Raw genomic sequence first — 13877 nt, 5'->3', positions numbered from 1 at the left:
AATGAGGACGAACTTCCCAGCGCAGGAACGGATTCACTCAAGTCTGTGAGAGATGGCAACCAGCTCTGCAGTGAAAACACTGCAGCCATATGGCAATGAGTGCTGTACAGCATGAACATAACCATCAAGCCATCAGTGTAAACTACCTCTAAATCCTGGGCAGGAATAGAGAGAAACAGCCAGTTGGGGCTGCAGGATGAACCGAGTCTTCTGTGACCTGTGGTAAGTCTAGACAAAGCTATGGTCAAGGTAAAGCCCATGGAGGTGTACACAAGTGGACTGAAGAGCGGTGGTGGAGAGAAAGACTAAAGTTCAGTGAGAAGGGACCAGACATGGACTGCAACTGTAATATCCAATCTGGGCTACTGTTGCAGGAGATGGATTACTTTGTTGTGGAGACAATATTCCAGAAAGAGATTTTCACTCTGCAGTGGAGTGTGCGCTGATATGAAAGTTCCTGGCAGATTAAAACTGTGTGCTGGACCGTGTCTCGAACTCAGGACCTGTGCCTTTCGCGGTCAAGTGCTCTACCAACTGAGCTACCCAAGCATGACTCACGGCCCGTCCTCACAGCTTTAATACTGCCAGTACCTCATTTGGAAGGTAGGAGACGATGTACTGGTGGAATTAAAGCTGTGAGAACAGGCTGTGAGTCCTGCTTGGGTAACTCAGTTGGTAGAGCACTTGCCCACGAAAGGCAAAGATCCAGATTTCGAGTCTCGGTCCGGCACACAGTTTTAATCTGCCATGAAGTTTCGGAGACAATATTGAATATGCGCGGTGTAATTGGCGAGCAGCTGTTGTCACCTGAGCTCCGATGGAAAAACTCCAACTTCCACGAGTAGACTGTTCACTGGGTTCGTACAGAAAGCTCCCCTCGCAAGTCTAACTCCACAGTGGTGTACAGGGTACAGGGTCCAGCATCTGTAATTTTGAGGGCAATGCGGAACCATACAACAGGGCTCCACAGTCTAAATGAGACAGTACAAGGACCTTGTACAGCTACAACAGTGTATGGCGATCTAAACCCCAGTTGGTGTGACTCGGGTATTAAAGAATCTTGATGAAGATGGGCAAGCCAAACTAAGCAGGCATTGAAAACCTGTCCTGAAAATCAATAAGAGTCCACTGCATTAAGCAGATAGTCATCAAGATAATTTTGTGGATGTGCATGAATCATGTCTTGGAGGCTATAAACTAAAAGCCACGGGTGAGGTCCCATGACTGCATCTTTCATATGGTTCCTTGGAGTTGATGTTCTGCCACACCAATAGTAGATGAGAAAAAGGAAATGCAAAAGTCATTAGCATACAAGAAGGTTGATACCGAGGACCCTTTAACTGCTGCAAGACCATTAATGGCCACCAAAAAGAGTGGGATGCTCAGCCTCGCGGGACCTCATTTTTGGATATGAGGGTAACTGTGTGAAGCACTGACTCGACCTCCAAAGGTGTGGAGTGCCAAAAAGTATTTTATAAAAATTGGCACCGGGCCCCAGAGGACCCACTCATATAATGTAGTAAGGAAGTGATGTTGCCAAGTGGTTTCATATGCTTACGTCAGGTCCAAAAAAACTGCAATAAGGTGATGGCGGGAAAAGGCCTTTTGGATGGCAGACTCCAGGTATACCAAGTTGTCAGTGGTGATGCGACCAGAAGGCTCGGAGACTCAAGGACCCTAAACAACCACCCGGCTCACCATATGTTCAAGCAGCTTGCATAGAACATTGGTGAGGCTAGTAGGATGATAGTTATCTGCATCCACTGGGGTCTTACCAGATTTTAGCACTGGAACAATGACACTTTCTTGTGACTGCGACGGGAATTCATCATTGCTCCAGATGCAGTTAAAGATGGCAAGGATGTGTCACTGTTAACCTACTGATACATGTTTAAGCATTTTGGAATGGATGATGTCTGACCCAGGGGTTGTGTTGGGACAGTATGTAAAGACACTGAGAAATTCCAACTCACTGAATGGAGCATTACATGGCTCAGGGTGGCACATAGTACATTTGCCCGTCACATGACGCACAAAATCTTTATCTGGAAGGCATAAACAAGTATTTGCTTTAACAATGATATAACATCATATGTACAATTAAAACTTTAAAACACAATGCTGAGATGCCCTGTACACTAAAATCGAAATATTTCCATTCATAAATCTAGACTTAAAGAAAATACTTAAAAATTCTTAGCAAAATCAATTAGCTGGAGTTGAAGAGATTTTAGTGTCAATAGTAATTTACAAGGCAATGGTGGAATGGAGAGATATGTAAACACACACACACACACACACACACACACACACAAAAAACCAACTAATGTCAAAGATTTGTCTGTCTCAAAAATGAACACACACACACACACACACACACACACACACACACACACAAAAACCAACTAATGTCAAAGATTTGTCTGTCTCAAAAATGAATGTATCATTATTACCTTTGAAACTACACACATCGAAAAAAGTTTATCACCACCTCGGTTCTAAGAGTTCCACAACTTGTACAGATAATTGGAATAGAGATCAACATAAAAAACATTTCCGCCATTTTTATTGCTCATGTAAACCACACAGTGCATGTTGTACCACCATACAGCGACACCTTCAGAGGTGGTGGTCCAGACAGCTGTACACACCAGTACTCCTAATACCCTGTAGCACGTCCTCTTACATTCATGCATGCCTGTATTTGTTGTGGCATACTACCAACAAGTTCATCAAGGCACTGTTGGTCCAGATTGTCACACTACTCAACGGCAACTCAGCATAGATTCCTCACAGTGGCTAGAGGGTCACATCATCCATAAACAGCCCTTTTCAACCTATCCCAGGCATGTTCAATAGGGTTCATGTCTGTAGAACATGCTGGCCACGAGTCTAGCGATGCTGTTATACTGAAGGAAGTCATGAAGTCATTCACAAGATGTGCATGATGAGAGGCGTGAACTGTTGTCCATGAAGACTAATGCCTTGTCAATACGCTGCCGATATGGTTGCAGAATTGGTTGGAGGATGTCAGTCACATATCGTCCGGCTGTTACAGGCCTTCCATGACCACCACCAGCGTACAGCGGCCCCACATAACGCCACCCCGAAAAAGCAGGGAACCTCCACCTTGCTGCACTTACTGGACACTGTGTCTAAGGTGTTCAGCCTGACCGAGTTGCCTCCATACACACCTCCGCCGATTGTCTGGTTCAAGGCATATGCGACACTCATCGGTGAGGAGAAAGTGTTGCCAATCCTGAGCCGTCCACTCGGCATGTTGTTAGACCCGCGCTGCATGGTGTCGTGGTTGCAAAAATGGACCTCGCCATAGACGTTGGGAGTGAAGTTGTGCATCATGCAGTCTATTGTGCACAGTTTGAGTATTAACACGACATGCTGTGGCTGCACGAAAAGCATTATTCAACATAGTGGTGTTGCTGTCAAGGTTCCACCGAGAAATAAGCATTCATCCACTGCCATAGTAGCCCTTGGGTGGCCTGAACGAGGCCTGTCATTGACAGTTCCTTTATCTCTGTATCTCCTCCATGTCTGAACAACATCGCTTCGGTTCACTCCAAGATGCCTGGACACTTCCCTTGTTGAGAGCCTTTCCTGGCACAAAGTAACAATGTTGATGTGATGAAACCGTGGTATTGACCGCCTAGGCATGGTTGAACTGCAGACAACACGAGCCGTGTATCTCCTTTCTGATGGAATGACTGGAACAGATCAGCTGTCGGATGGTTGTTTAAATCTGTGGCCGGGTTTAGTGACACCTCTGAACGGTCAGAGGGACAGTGTCCGAGATACAATATCCACGGTCAACGTCTGTCTTCAAGAGTTCTGGGAACTGGGGTGATGCAGAACCTGTTTTGATGTGCGTATATACAAATGGCACAAAGAAAATGACACAAACAAAACAGAAATAAATTTTTCAGGGTAACCTTTATAAGCATCTGTTTCCTTTCATCGTGTTCTGGTTCTGCAGCCCATTTCAAGAACGTGCTAACATCTTTCGCAAGCTGGCTGGCTGTTGCTGGAGTTCCGTCTGAATACTCGATGACCTACATAAAACACAAAAAAGGTATTACTGGCCATCCCTGTAAATGAGGTAATTTATATTCAAATAGTTTTAAAAAAAGAACATGTTTACAGAACATACCTCATTGTAGAGAGCTTGTGCCATACTTATAGCTCCACCAGGAAAGTATGGATTGTAATACTGGCCTTCCCTGAGAACTACACCAGCAGGTGGATCACAATAGCCCGTTAGTAGAGAAAACACATAGTCCTGCAAAAGAAAATTCAAATCTTAAGATGAAATGTAAATCTGTATTACAACATGGTCAGTCTCTTCTGCACACACACACACACACACACACACACACACACACACACACACACACACACATTACTTCTCAGTTATGTCTCTCTACAATAGCTTCAAGTGCACAAACGTTTATGCATTTCACTATCTGTAAGACAAGCCTCAAGCCATGTCTTTAATGAAGTCCAATTATTGTTCTTGATATTATACAAACCTTTTCTTTGCATTAAAATTTAAAAAGAATACAGTTTGAGTCACCTAGCTAGCTGCTTACTAATACTGACTTCTGAGCCTGATCCTTTACAAACACGATAAAAAAACATGTTTTTTGAGACTGAAATTTAGCACACAGTAAGAGAACTTAATAATCATAATTCATCAGATCTCAAGCCTACATTTATACACAATTTTTGCCATTCTCTTATCGTAATATGCCATTTCTTCATTAATATTTCAAGTTCTTACTTGAAAATCATTCTACACTTGTGCAAAGGAGGTGGCATTACAGTGGTAAGACTGTTGCCTTCCTCAGATGATCTGAACTGATTGACCCAGACAGTTATAGCAGGACCCACAGTTTAATGTTAACTTCAAACCATGGTAAAATTCTGCCTTTTTCACATTAACAAACACAGTCAGAGCATGAGTACTAAAGCGAAAATCGATGACTGACCAGGGGTCATACCTGACACCTGGACAGGAGGCTGGCACTTACCGAGACACCAAGCCACTTGCACACATATAGGAGATGGTAGTTTTTTGATTTGTTTGTAATCATTTAAGAGGGGCAGGCAGGTGAGAACTGGGGACACCTGAATGTTTCATGCAGATTATACAATGGTAATATAATGAGACTGAAACGAGCTTTTATAGTGAAAACATGTCTGCAGGCACTGCAACTACAGACAAACATGGAACCTGAGTAAAAAAAATTATATATATAACTGATGGTTCCCGGGAGGGGGGAGGGGGAGTGAATACTACAGAAGACAAATGGGTAGCTTTGAGTAATGAAAGATAGCAGATTGTCAAAATGGAAAGAAGCCAAGACCTAGTAGAAATCCTTTGTTAAAAAGAGTCTATGGCATTTAACTGACAAAAGGAGAAAATACAAACAAACAGGAAATGAAGCAGACAAAAGGGAACATAAATGACTAAAAATGAGCAAGACGCAAGTAATTCTGTGTGTGTGTTTTGTTCATGTGCCTGTCTGCCGGCGCTTTCCCGCTTGGTAAGTCTTGGAATCTTTGTTTTTAATATATTTTTCCCATGTGGAAGTTTCTTTCTATTTTATTTACTCGTACAATCAGTAAAACAGATGTGGATAGAGGACATATGTGAGACTGTGAAGGCATGTACTAGAGGAAAGATAGAGGCCACCTATGGGAAAATTAAAGAGAACTTTGGAGAAAAAAAGAAGCTGCCATATGAATATTAGCTCAGATGGCCAACACATGAAGTACAGTGGGGGTGGGGGGAAAGAATTGAATCAATTAGGTGGCTAGTAACAGTAGATGATGATATTGTGCAAGTGAAATTATTACTCATGCAACTAAAATGATTAAATAATTTAGCCCTTCTTTTCTTACTTACAGGGAAGGTTCCTGCCCTATAGCTATTTTGATAGCGATCTTATCTTCCGAGGAACAAGGTAACTCTTCCCTAACTGTGTCACTGAACACAGGAGGATGACAGCAGGTGCCAGAACTTTCTTACAGAGTTTAGCAGATTACATCGTCAGATTTACAGGGATCATGATCAACATTTTTAATTTAGAACCTTGCTATGGGCAAAGGGCACTATGGACTTGAATAATGCATTACAAAGGAGTGGCAACATGCACACATATAGTAGAGGAAACCTAATTACAGCACCTTGCTACAGTAGCCAGTCATCCTGAAATTACTTTAAAGAAAGGTCTAGAGTGTATGTGATTCCTGCTATAATGGGGAGTAATGAGGGGACAGACACCAACAGAAACAGAGATGGTTTGCTGTCTTAACTCCAGTAAGTCAGGCTCTAGCCTTCATACGTGACACCTCACGAGAGTAGCAAATTACGTATCTAGCTTTCTCTGAGCACTTTTATAGTTAGTTCTTAAATTAGTAGTACTAGGATGAATAGGATGTATGCATGCTGTGTGTGGATGCAGGAGGAGCTGGCCACAGTTTGCAAATGGCTGATATTTTTACTTGCAGTCACCCATTGTCATGCTGCTGTCTCAAGTTGTAGCAGTTGTGGAGAATCTTCTGGCTACCAGAAGACACTCAGGTGTGGCTTGTTTCACCAACATGCCTCGCAGCCCAGTATCTTGGAGCATACTCAAAGTAGGGGATCTGCCCTCACCACAGCGTGAGTGGTGGCTTGTATCTTATTCACATCATTCAAGGCAGAGTGTTTGTATGGAGGCTGCTGACTAGTCCCACCCGTCACCCAGTGAGTGGACAGGTGGTAACTCATTCAGAAGGGACCGAGCAAGCACATGGGAATACGAGGTTGCTAGTTATTGGCAATTCCATTGTTAGGCACATTATAGACCCCCCCCCCCCCCCACAGGAGGTGGGGGCTTCATCTGAGACGTGGAGGCAGTCCTGCCTGCCGATAATGAGGATACACGGTGCAGTCAAGTCATCTAGAAGTTTTAGCTCATATCGGCACCAATGATGTGCGTCACTTGGGTTCTAAGGTAATCTTCAGTTCATAGGGCTGATTGGCAGAACTGATGAAGACCGCTGGCCTCATTCACAGGGTGAAGTCAGAGCTCACAATGTGTAGATTTGCAGCATCATACTAAGGGCTGATCATGTCCTTTGGTTTGGAGTCGTGAAGCCGTGGATCACAACCAAGGGCTCTGTCAATCTGTGACAATATTGACTGCAGATTTATAGACCTGTAATATGATGTGAAGAACTGAAGGACCCTTCTGGACAGATTAGGGGTGCACTACACAAAGGAAGCAGCTACTGATTAAGTGATGGAGTAATTGGGGGGGGGGGGGGGGGGTTTATGGGACTCAATGGCGAAGTGATCAGTCCCACAATTTCAGAGTTACACACAGAAGAACAAGGGTCTGTTAAAAGTGGAGAGAATTCGAACTATAAAACGAGGAGGTTAAAACAAACACAGAAGGTGTAAAAGACGAGCCCAAATAATAAAACTCGGAAAAGAGAGGGATAAAAGAGCAATCTTTGTAAGGGGGAGTGGTCATGGGTCCCAGACCAAGAAAATATGAAGCAATGCCTCAACCATGATCCCCCTGCTCCTATTCTAAGAGTAAAGCAAAACATTATATCTAAAAACAAAAACCACTTTCGCACAGGAAACTGAGGACCAGTTCAACATTCTGTGAATAGTCTGCCATTATTAAGTTTAAGGAATCTGGAAGCCTATACTTAGTATGAAAGGCCAAAAGAAGGGGACATTCCGCTAACATATAGAGTAACATCAGTCTGGCTCCACAACCTCATTGTTGGGGTTGTTTGTCAAGAGGAAACAATGACTGAGCCAATGTGCATAGGTGGCGGCATAGAACAGAGGATGAGAGGGGTGGAAGGAAGAACATCAAACTGCAGTAGACTCCTTGACAGTGCAGAGTTTATTACTGTGAGCAGTAGCACACCAGATGTCATTCCACTTTTGGGCACAGAGAGATTTGACGTAGATCCGCATATCCGCAATTGGAATAATGAAAGGAATGGGGGGTGAAATATCTGCTTCTCTAGTTTAACAGTCAGCCAGTTCATTCTCTGAGCTGCCCACATAATTTGGGACCCAAAGGAGGACATCTGAGCAGGTGGCATGACCATGGCCAGGTGACATGACCAAGGCCAGAAAGAAGGTCATGGGTACCAGAGACCCAAAGGTGACTAGGGTAGCACCAGTCGATAGCCTGAAGGCTGCTCATTGAGTCAATACACATTAAAACACTGTGGAGGGAGGCCTGAGAAACAAAATGGAGGGTTCTGTGAATGGCTAGGAGCTCTGCTGTGAACACACTACATCATACCAGCAATAAATGGTTTTCTTATGCCAATAGGAGACATGGACAGCGTACCCCAGTTTATCTATCAGCTTAGAACCATGAGGCAGAAGACGGTGGCACCCTGGAACTCTGCAAGGATAGCATGTACAAGACGACAGAAAACCATAGTGGCGACAGATACATCAGGACCCTGGAATGGTTCGGTCCTAATCTGTGGGCTGCATTTCAGTCTGTGCAGATGGAGATCCCAACAGCAGAAAGTGTGACACAGTCCAATTGGCAATTCCACCCTTGGGTGGTTATCAGGAGGGAGACATCCATTGTTTGCAAAGAGGACAGGGTACATAGGATGGTCAGGCAATTGCCAAATGGTGTTTGCATAAGAAACTAGGAGTTGGCTTCGTCTCATTAGTTAAGAGGGAATCCCCGCTTCTGTGAGGCGACTGTCAACGGCACTAGTGTGAAAGGCACCAACAGCCAGACGAACCCCACAATGGTGAACAGGGTCAAGTATTTTCAGAGAGGAAGGAGCCGCTGAGCCATAAACCTGACTGCCATAATCTTGTCTGGACGAGACCAGAGCACGGTAGAAACAGACGAGTCGCATGGTCTGCACCCCAAGATGTGTGGGACAGGAGACAGAGAGCATTAAGCTTCCACAGGCTTGTAGTCTTTAGGTGGTGAATATGGGTCAGTCACATGCCCAAGAAATGCGAATTAAGGAGCTGGTCGCCTAAATAAAGTTCTGCATTTGGGTGTACTGTGGGTTGATGGCAAAACACAAAAGCTGCGTTTTGGAGGGAGAAACCCAGAAGCCACAGGAGACTTTCCACACAGAATGCCGTTGGATGGTGCCCTGGAGCTTGCACTCAGCAGATGCTAGAGTGGGAGCTGCAAAAATCATCAATGTACAACAGCGGGGGAACCAAAGGCCCAACAGAGGTTACAAGCCCATTGGTGGCTATGAGGAAGAGTGTGACACTTATCACAGAACCCGATGTGGTACCGTTTCCAGAATCTGAGGGGTGCTGAGTGGAGTGCCAAGTTGACCTTGGAAGAGCCGGTGAGATAAAAACTTGCAGATAAAAACCTGAAGGGGTCACGAAAACCCCAATCATTGAGGGTAACTGAAATGTGATGGTGCCAAACAGTGTCACATGCCTTATGTAAGTAAAAGAAGACCACGAGAAGCTGCCAGCACTTAGTAAAAGCCTGTCGGATTGATGTTTCCAATCTGAGTAAATGGTCAGTTGGAGACTGTCATTCCTGGAAGCCACTCCGATACGGGGACAGAAGGTCCCTAGATTCAAGTACCCAACATAATTTGAAGCTACCCATCCTTCCACGTAGTTTACAAAATACATTTGTCTCAGGCTAATCCGGTGGTAGCCATTGTGAAGGGAAAACACCCATGAACCAAATGTGGTTGGAACCCTGAGGAGATGCTGCCTCTGGGTAACGTCCAAGCGTTGGATCATTTGGTTGTGGATGGAATCTGGGTCTGGGCAATGTTATGTGAAGAGGTCAGAGCTCGCAAGAATTCCCATTCAGTAAAAGGATCATTATACAATTCACCATGGTGCAGGTTGTAGCAGAGGGGGGTCTGTTGAACTTGGTGTTTCTGCCGGAGAGAGGCAGCGGGATAGGAAAATGATGCCAATGCCGTCGCAAAGTGTGTCGTGAGTTGTTCTGTAAGGACCAATGGATCGGAGCACAGAGCACCTTTGAGATTACTACCCTGTACAGGTGATTCTCTCTCGTGGCCCAGAAGGCTACAGAAATTGGCCCGAAACCTGTGATGAAGAGCAGGAAACATAGTTCTCCCAGCATTCCTGTTTATTCTGCTTAATAAGGTAATATGCCTTAGCACAGAGACACTTAAAAGTGAGCGGGTTGGTCCGCAAAGCGTGTCCAGGACTGCCCACTGGCAGTCCTGGACAGTGACTGCTACATCCTTGGTCCACTGTGGTACCGGTCAGCGATGAGGGGGACCATTGGATAGGGGGACAAAAGTGCCAACAGCATGAAGAATAGTGGTGGAGATGCCCTGCATGACCGCATCAATGCAATTCAAGAGGGAGGTGTCATAGCACACAGCAGACATCTATAAAGGCTAACTGGCCTTGTGGAATGCCTGTCTGCCTGGTGGCAGTGTGGGAATGATAGAATCACCAGAAAGTGGTCACTGTCGTAAAGACACAAGAGCAGGGGAGCAGAGCGTGAGATCGATAGCAGTAAAGGTGCCATGAGCGACACTGAAGTGGGCAGGGGAACTGTCATTGAGGAGACACAAATCGAAGTCTCTAATAAGTTCGTCAATTCGGAGACCCCCAACATGTTGAAATGATACTCCCCTATAGGTGGTGGGCATTGACGACTCCGCGGAGGAGAAATGGGGGTGGGCATTGCTGTATTAAGGTACACAGTTCAACATAAATAACTTAACCGAAGGGAAGTAGACACTGCAAACGGAGATTGCCGGAGTCATTTGCATTCTGAATACTATTGCTTCCAGGTCGGTATGAAGGGGATCCAGTCCCTAATCACATCAGCGTGAACCAAAGCGCAGACCGCTCCAGATGCTACCCCAGGGTCAGCACGGTTCCAACAGAACACCCGATAACCACAAAATGTGGTAGAGTGTTCATCATGGAAGAGCGTTTCTTGAAGAGTGACAGAAGGCAGAATAACAAGACTGTTTATTTCTGGAAAGTGACAATAATATCCATTGCAATTTCACTGGATTATTGTGTGGTGAGAGTCAGGTTAGACATAAAGAGGCTTTGAGAAGGTCATGACACTTGGTCAGTAGCTATAACCAACAAGGATGGGTTGACACACACAAGATCTCACTCAGGTTGCGAATGGGGAGATGGCCCCTCCCGAGGCACTGGGAGGGAGGGGGGCCTTGCTTTGGGACTAAGTTTCTTATTCTTCTCTTTCAGATGTGGAGGAGGGCAGGTACAGAGGGAGTATGGGCATTCAATGCTCTTTCACTACACGGAGAGATGGGTGTTTGAGAACGGCCGGATTTTTGCAGCTTGATGCGCTTCATGCACCACGCATCAACCCTGATACCACCCACTCCAATCAGGGGCTCTCCCCATGGGTGCCATCCAGCCACAGCAAGGACTGCCTGGCATGGCGTCCACTGCTGGAAGTTCCGATGCTCCAGGAAGACACTAAAAACTGAAAAGTGGATGTCAAACCTCAAGCGGGACCTGAATGCCGAAAAGGAGGACCAAAATTGCAAGCAACACAGGGAACCAGGTGGATATAAATCAGAACACCAAGAGAGGGGAGAAGAGGGCACCAGGAAAGGAGTGAGGATAGGGAGGGTTAAGGAAATGCAGCCAGGGTAGGAAGAATAGGCTGCAATAGCTTGGGGCCCCATGTGAGCCATGCATGAAATCATAGAAGAATTGTCAGCCCTCATGAGAAAAAAAAGGGGAAGGGGGGGGGGGAGAAGCAGCTACTAAGGTAGTTGAGTGCTTGTGGCCTACCCCCCCCCCCCCCCCCCCCCCCCACTTTTCTTGCAATAGTTGGAGGTCCTCTGATGAGTGCTTGCCACTCAATACACACAGGGTGGAATCAGACTGTGTACGAAGTAAAGACACTGTGACTGTCAAGATTTCAACATTAAATTGTCACATGTTCATAACAAAGTTACTGAATTTACTGCCCTCGAGCAAATCGTCATGCTCAAATTTTCCTCTGAATGAGAGCCAACTTAAACCACAAGTAGAAAGCTCTGAAATATTACTGGGACATCGAACGTATATCAAAAAGACAAATGAAATTCCATAGTCAAAATGACAAATGAAATGCCATAGGAGGTAAAGCGTTCACTGCAACTGACAAAAATAATGTGTGTATCATGGTTGAAAATGGGTCTAACTCACGAATTACCTCAAAGTGAGCAACAGGACAAGGTAAACTCAAGGTAATTATCAGCCACCTGATTCTGCCAAGACAATATTTTTGAGCCATCAGTTTTCTGACTTGTTTGATGTGTCCTACTACGAATTTCTCTCCTGTGCCAATCTCTTCATCTCTGAGTAGCACTTGCAGCCTACATCCTAAATTATTTGCTGGATGTATTCCAATTTCTGTCTTCCTCTACAATTTCTGTTGTTAAGCCAATTGTGTAATAATTCTTTCACTTGTCAGCTCTTGCACTCTTAGGAATAGTGTGGAAGACATCTTCCGAAAGTCAGATGGTACATCACCAGACTTATACTTTCACATGCCAATGGTCTTTCCTTTCCTATATGTAGAGTCAGTTCTTCCGACAATAATTTCTTTCATGCAGCCATTTTGTCTCAGATTCCATGCACTTCCTATGTATTTCACTCTTAAGTGACACGCACTTCTGTATTCCTGAATTTCCCCTGAACATTTTTGTATTTCCTTCTTCCATCGGTCAACTGAAGTATTTCTTTTGTTACATATGGTTTCTTTGCAGTTGTCAATCTTTGTACCTACATTTTCTTTCCAACTTCTGTGACTGCCCTTTTTAGAGATGTGCATTCTTCTTCAACTGAACTGCCTACTGAGCTATTCCTTCTTGCTGTATCTACAGCCTTAGAGAACGTCAAGTGTATCTCCTGATTCCTCAGTACTTCCATATTCCACTTTTTTTGTGTAGTGATTCTTCCTGGCTTACCTCAAACTCCAGCCTACTTCTCATCACAACTACATTTTGATCTGAGCCTATAACTGCTCCCGGGTACACCTTAAAATCCAGTATCTGATTTTGGAATCTGTCTGACCATGATGTAATCTGACAAATCTTCCCATCTCACCTGGCCTTTTCCACATGTATCACCACCTCTAGAGATTCTTCAACAGAGTACTCACTATTATTAGTTGAAATTTTTTTACAGAACTCAATTAGTCTTTCTCCTCTCTCATTCCTCATCCCAAGCCCGTACTCTCCCGTAACTGTTTCTTCTACTCCTTCCCCTGCAAATGCATTGCAGTCCCCCCATGACTATTAGATTTTCATCTCCCTTTGTGTACTGTATTACACTTTCAATATCCTCATATACTTTCTCTATCTCTTCATTTTCAGTCTGCGATGTTGATGTGTATACCTGAACTATCATTGAGGGTATTAGATAGCTGTCGATTCTGGGAAAAACAATCCTATCACTGAACTGTTCACAGTAACACACTCTCTCACCTACCTTCCTGTTCATAATAAATCCTATCCCTGTTATACCATTTCTGCTGCTGGTGATATTACTCTATACTCATCTGACAAGAAATCCTCGTCTTCTTTCCATTTCACTTAACTGACCCATACCCCATCTAGATAGAGCCTTTGCATTTCCATTTTTAGGTTTTCTAGCTTCCTTATCACGTCCACGATTCTGACATTCCATAGAATGTTATCGTTTTGTTGGTTATTCAATCTTTTTCTCATGGTCGCTGCCTCCTTGGCAGTCCCCTCCTGGAGATCCTGGGGGACTATTCTGGATTCTTTTTAGAATGGAGAGATTGTGACACTTTTTAAATTACAGGCCAAATATCTTGTGGATACACATTATGAGTCTTTAATGC

At 44.5% G+C, this 13877-nt stretch overlaps 1 protein-coding gene across 1 annotated transcript in view; it reads right to left on the bottom strand.

Annotated features, from left to right (window-relative positions):
* Positions 1–13877, bottom strand: part of LOC126356124 (cytochrome c1, heme protein, mitochondrial) — a 56120-nt gene that overhangs the window by 2908 nt on the left and 39335 nt on the right. Inside the window, exons 6-7 of the mRNA XM_050006832.1 lie at positions 4166–4294; positions 3948–4067 (exon numbers count right to left, since the gene is read on the bottom strand). Of these exons, the coding sequence (XP_049862789.1) occupies positions 3948–4067; positions 4166–4294 (249 nt within the window). The remainder of the gene's footprint in view (positions 1–3947; positions 4068–4165; positions 4295–13877) is intronic.

The sequence above is a fragment of the Schistocerca gregaria genome, chromosome 3 (genome assembly GCF_023897955.1).
Source record: "Schistocerca gregaria isolate iqSchGreg1 chromosome 3, iqSchGreg1.2, whole genome shotgun sequence".
Classification (NCBI taxonomy): Eukaryota; Metazoa; Arthropoda; class Insecta; order Orthoptera; family Acrididae; genus Schistocerca; species Schistocerca gregaria.
The sequence above is the reverse complement of the archived record's forward strand: the minus strand, read 5'-3'. Positions and strand labels throughout refer to the sequence as shown.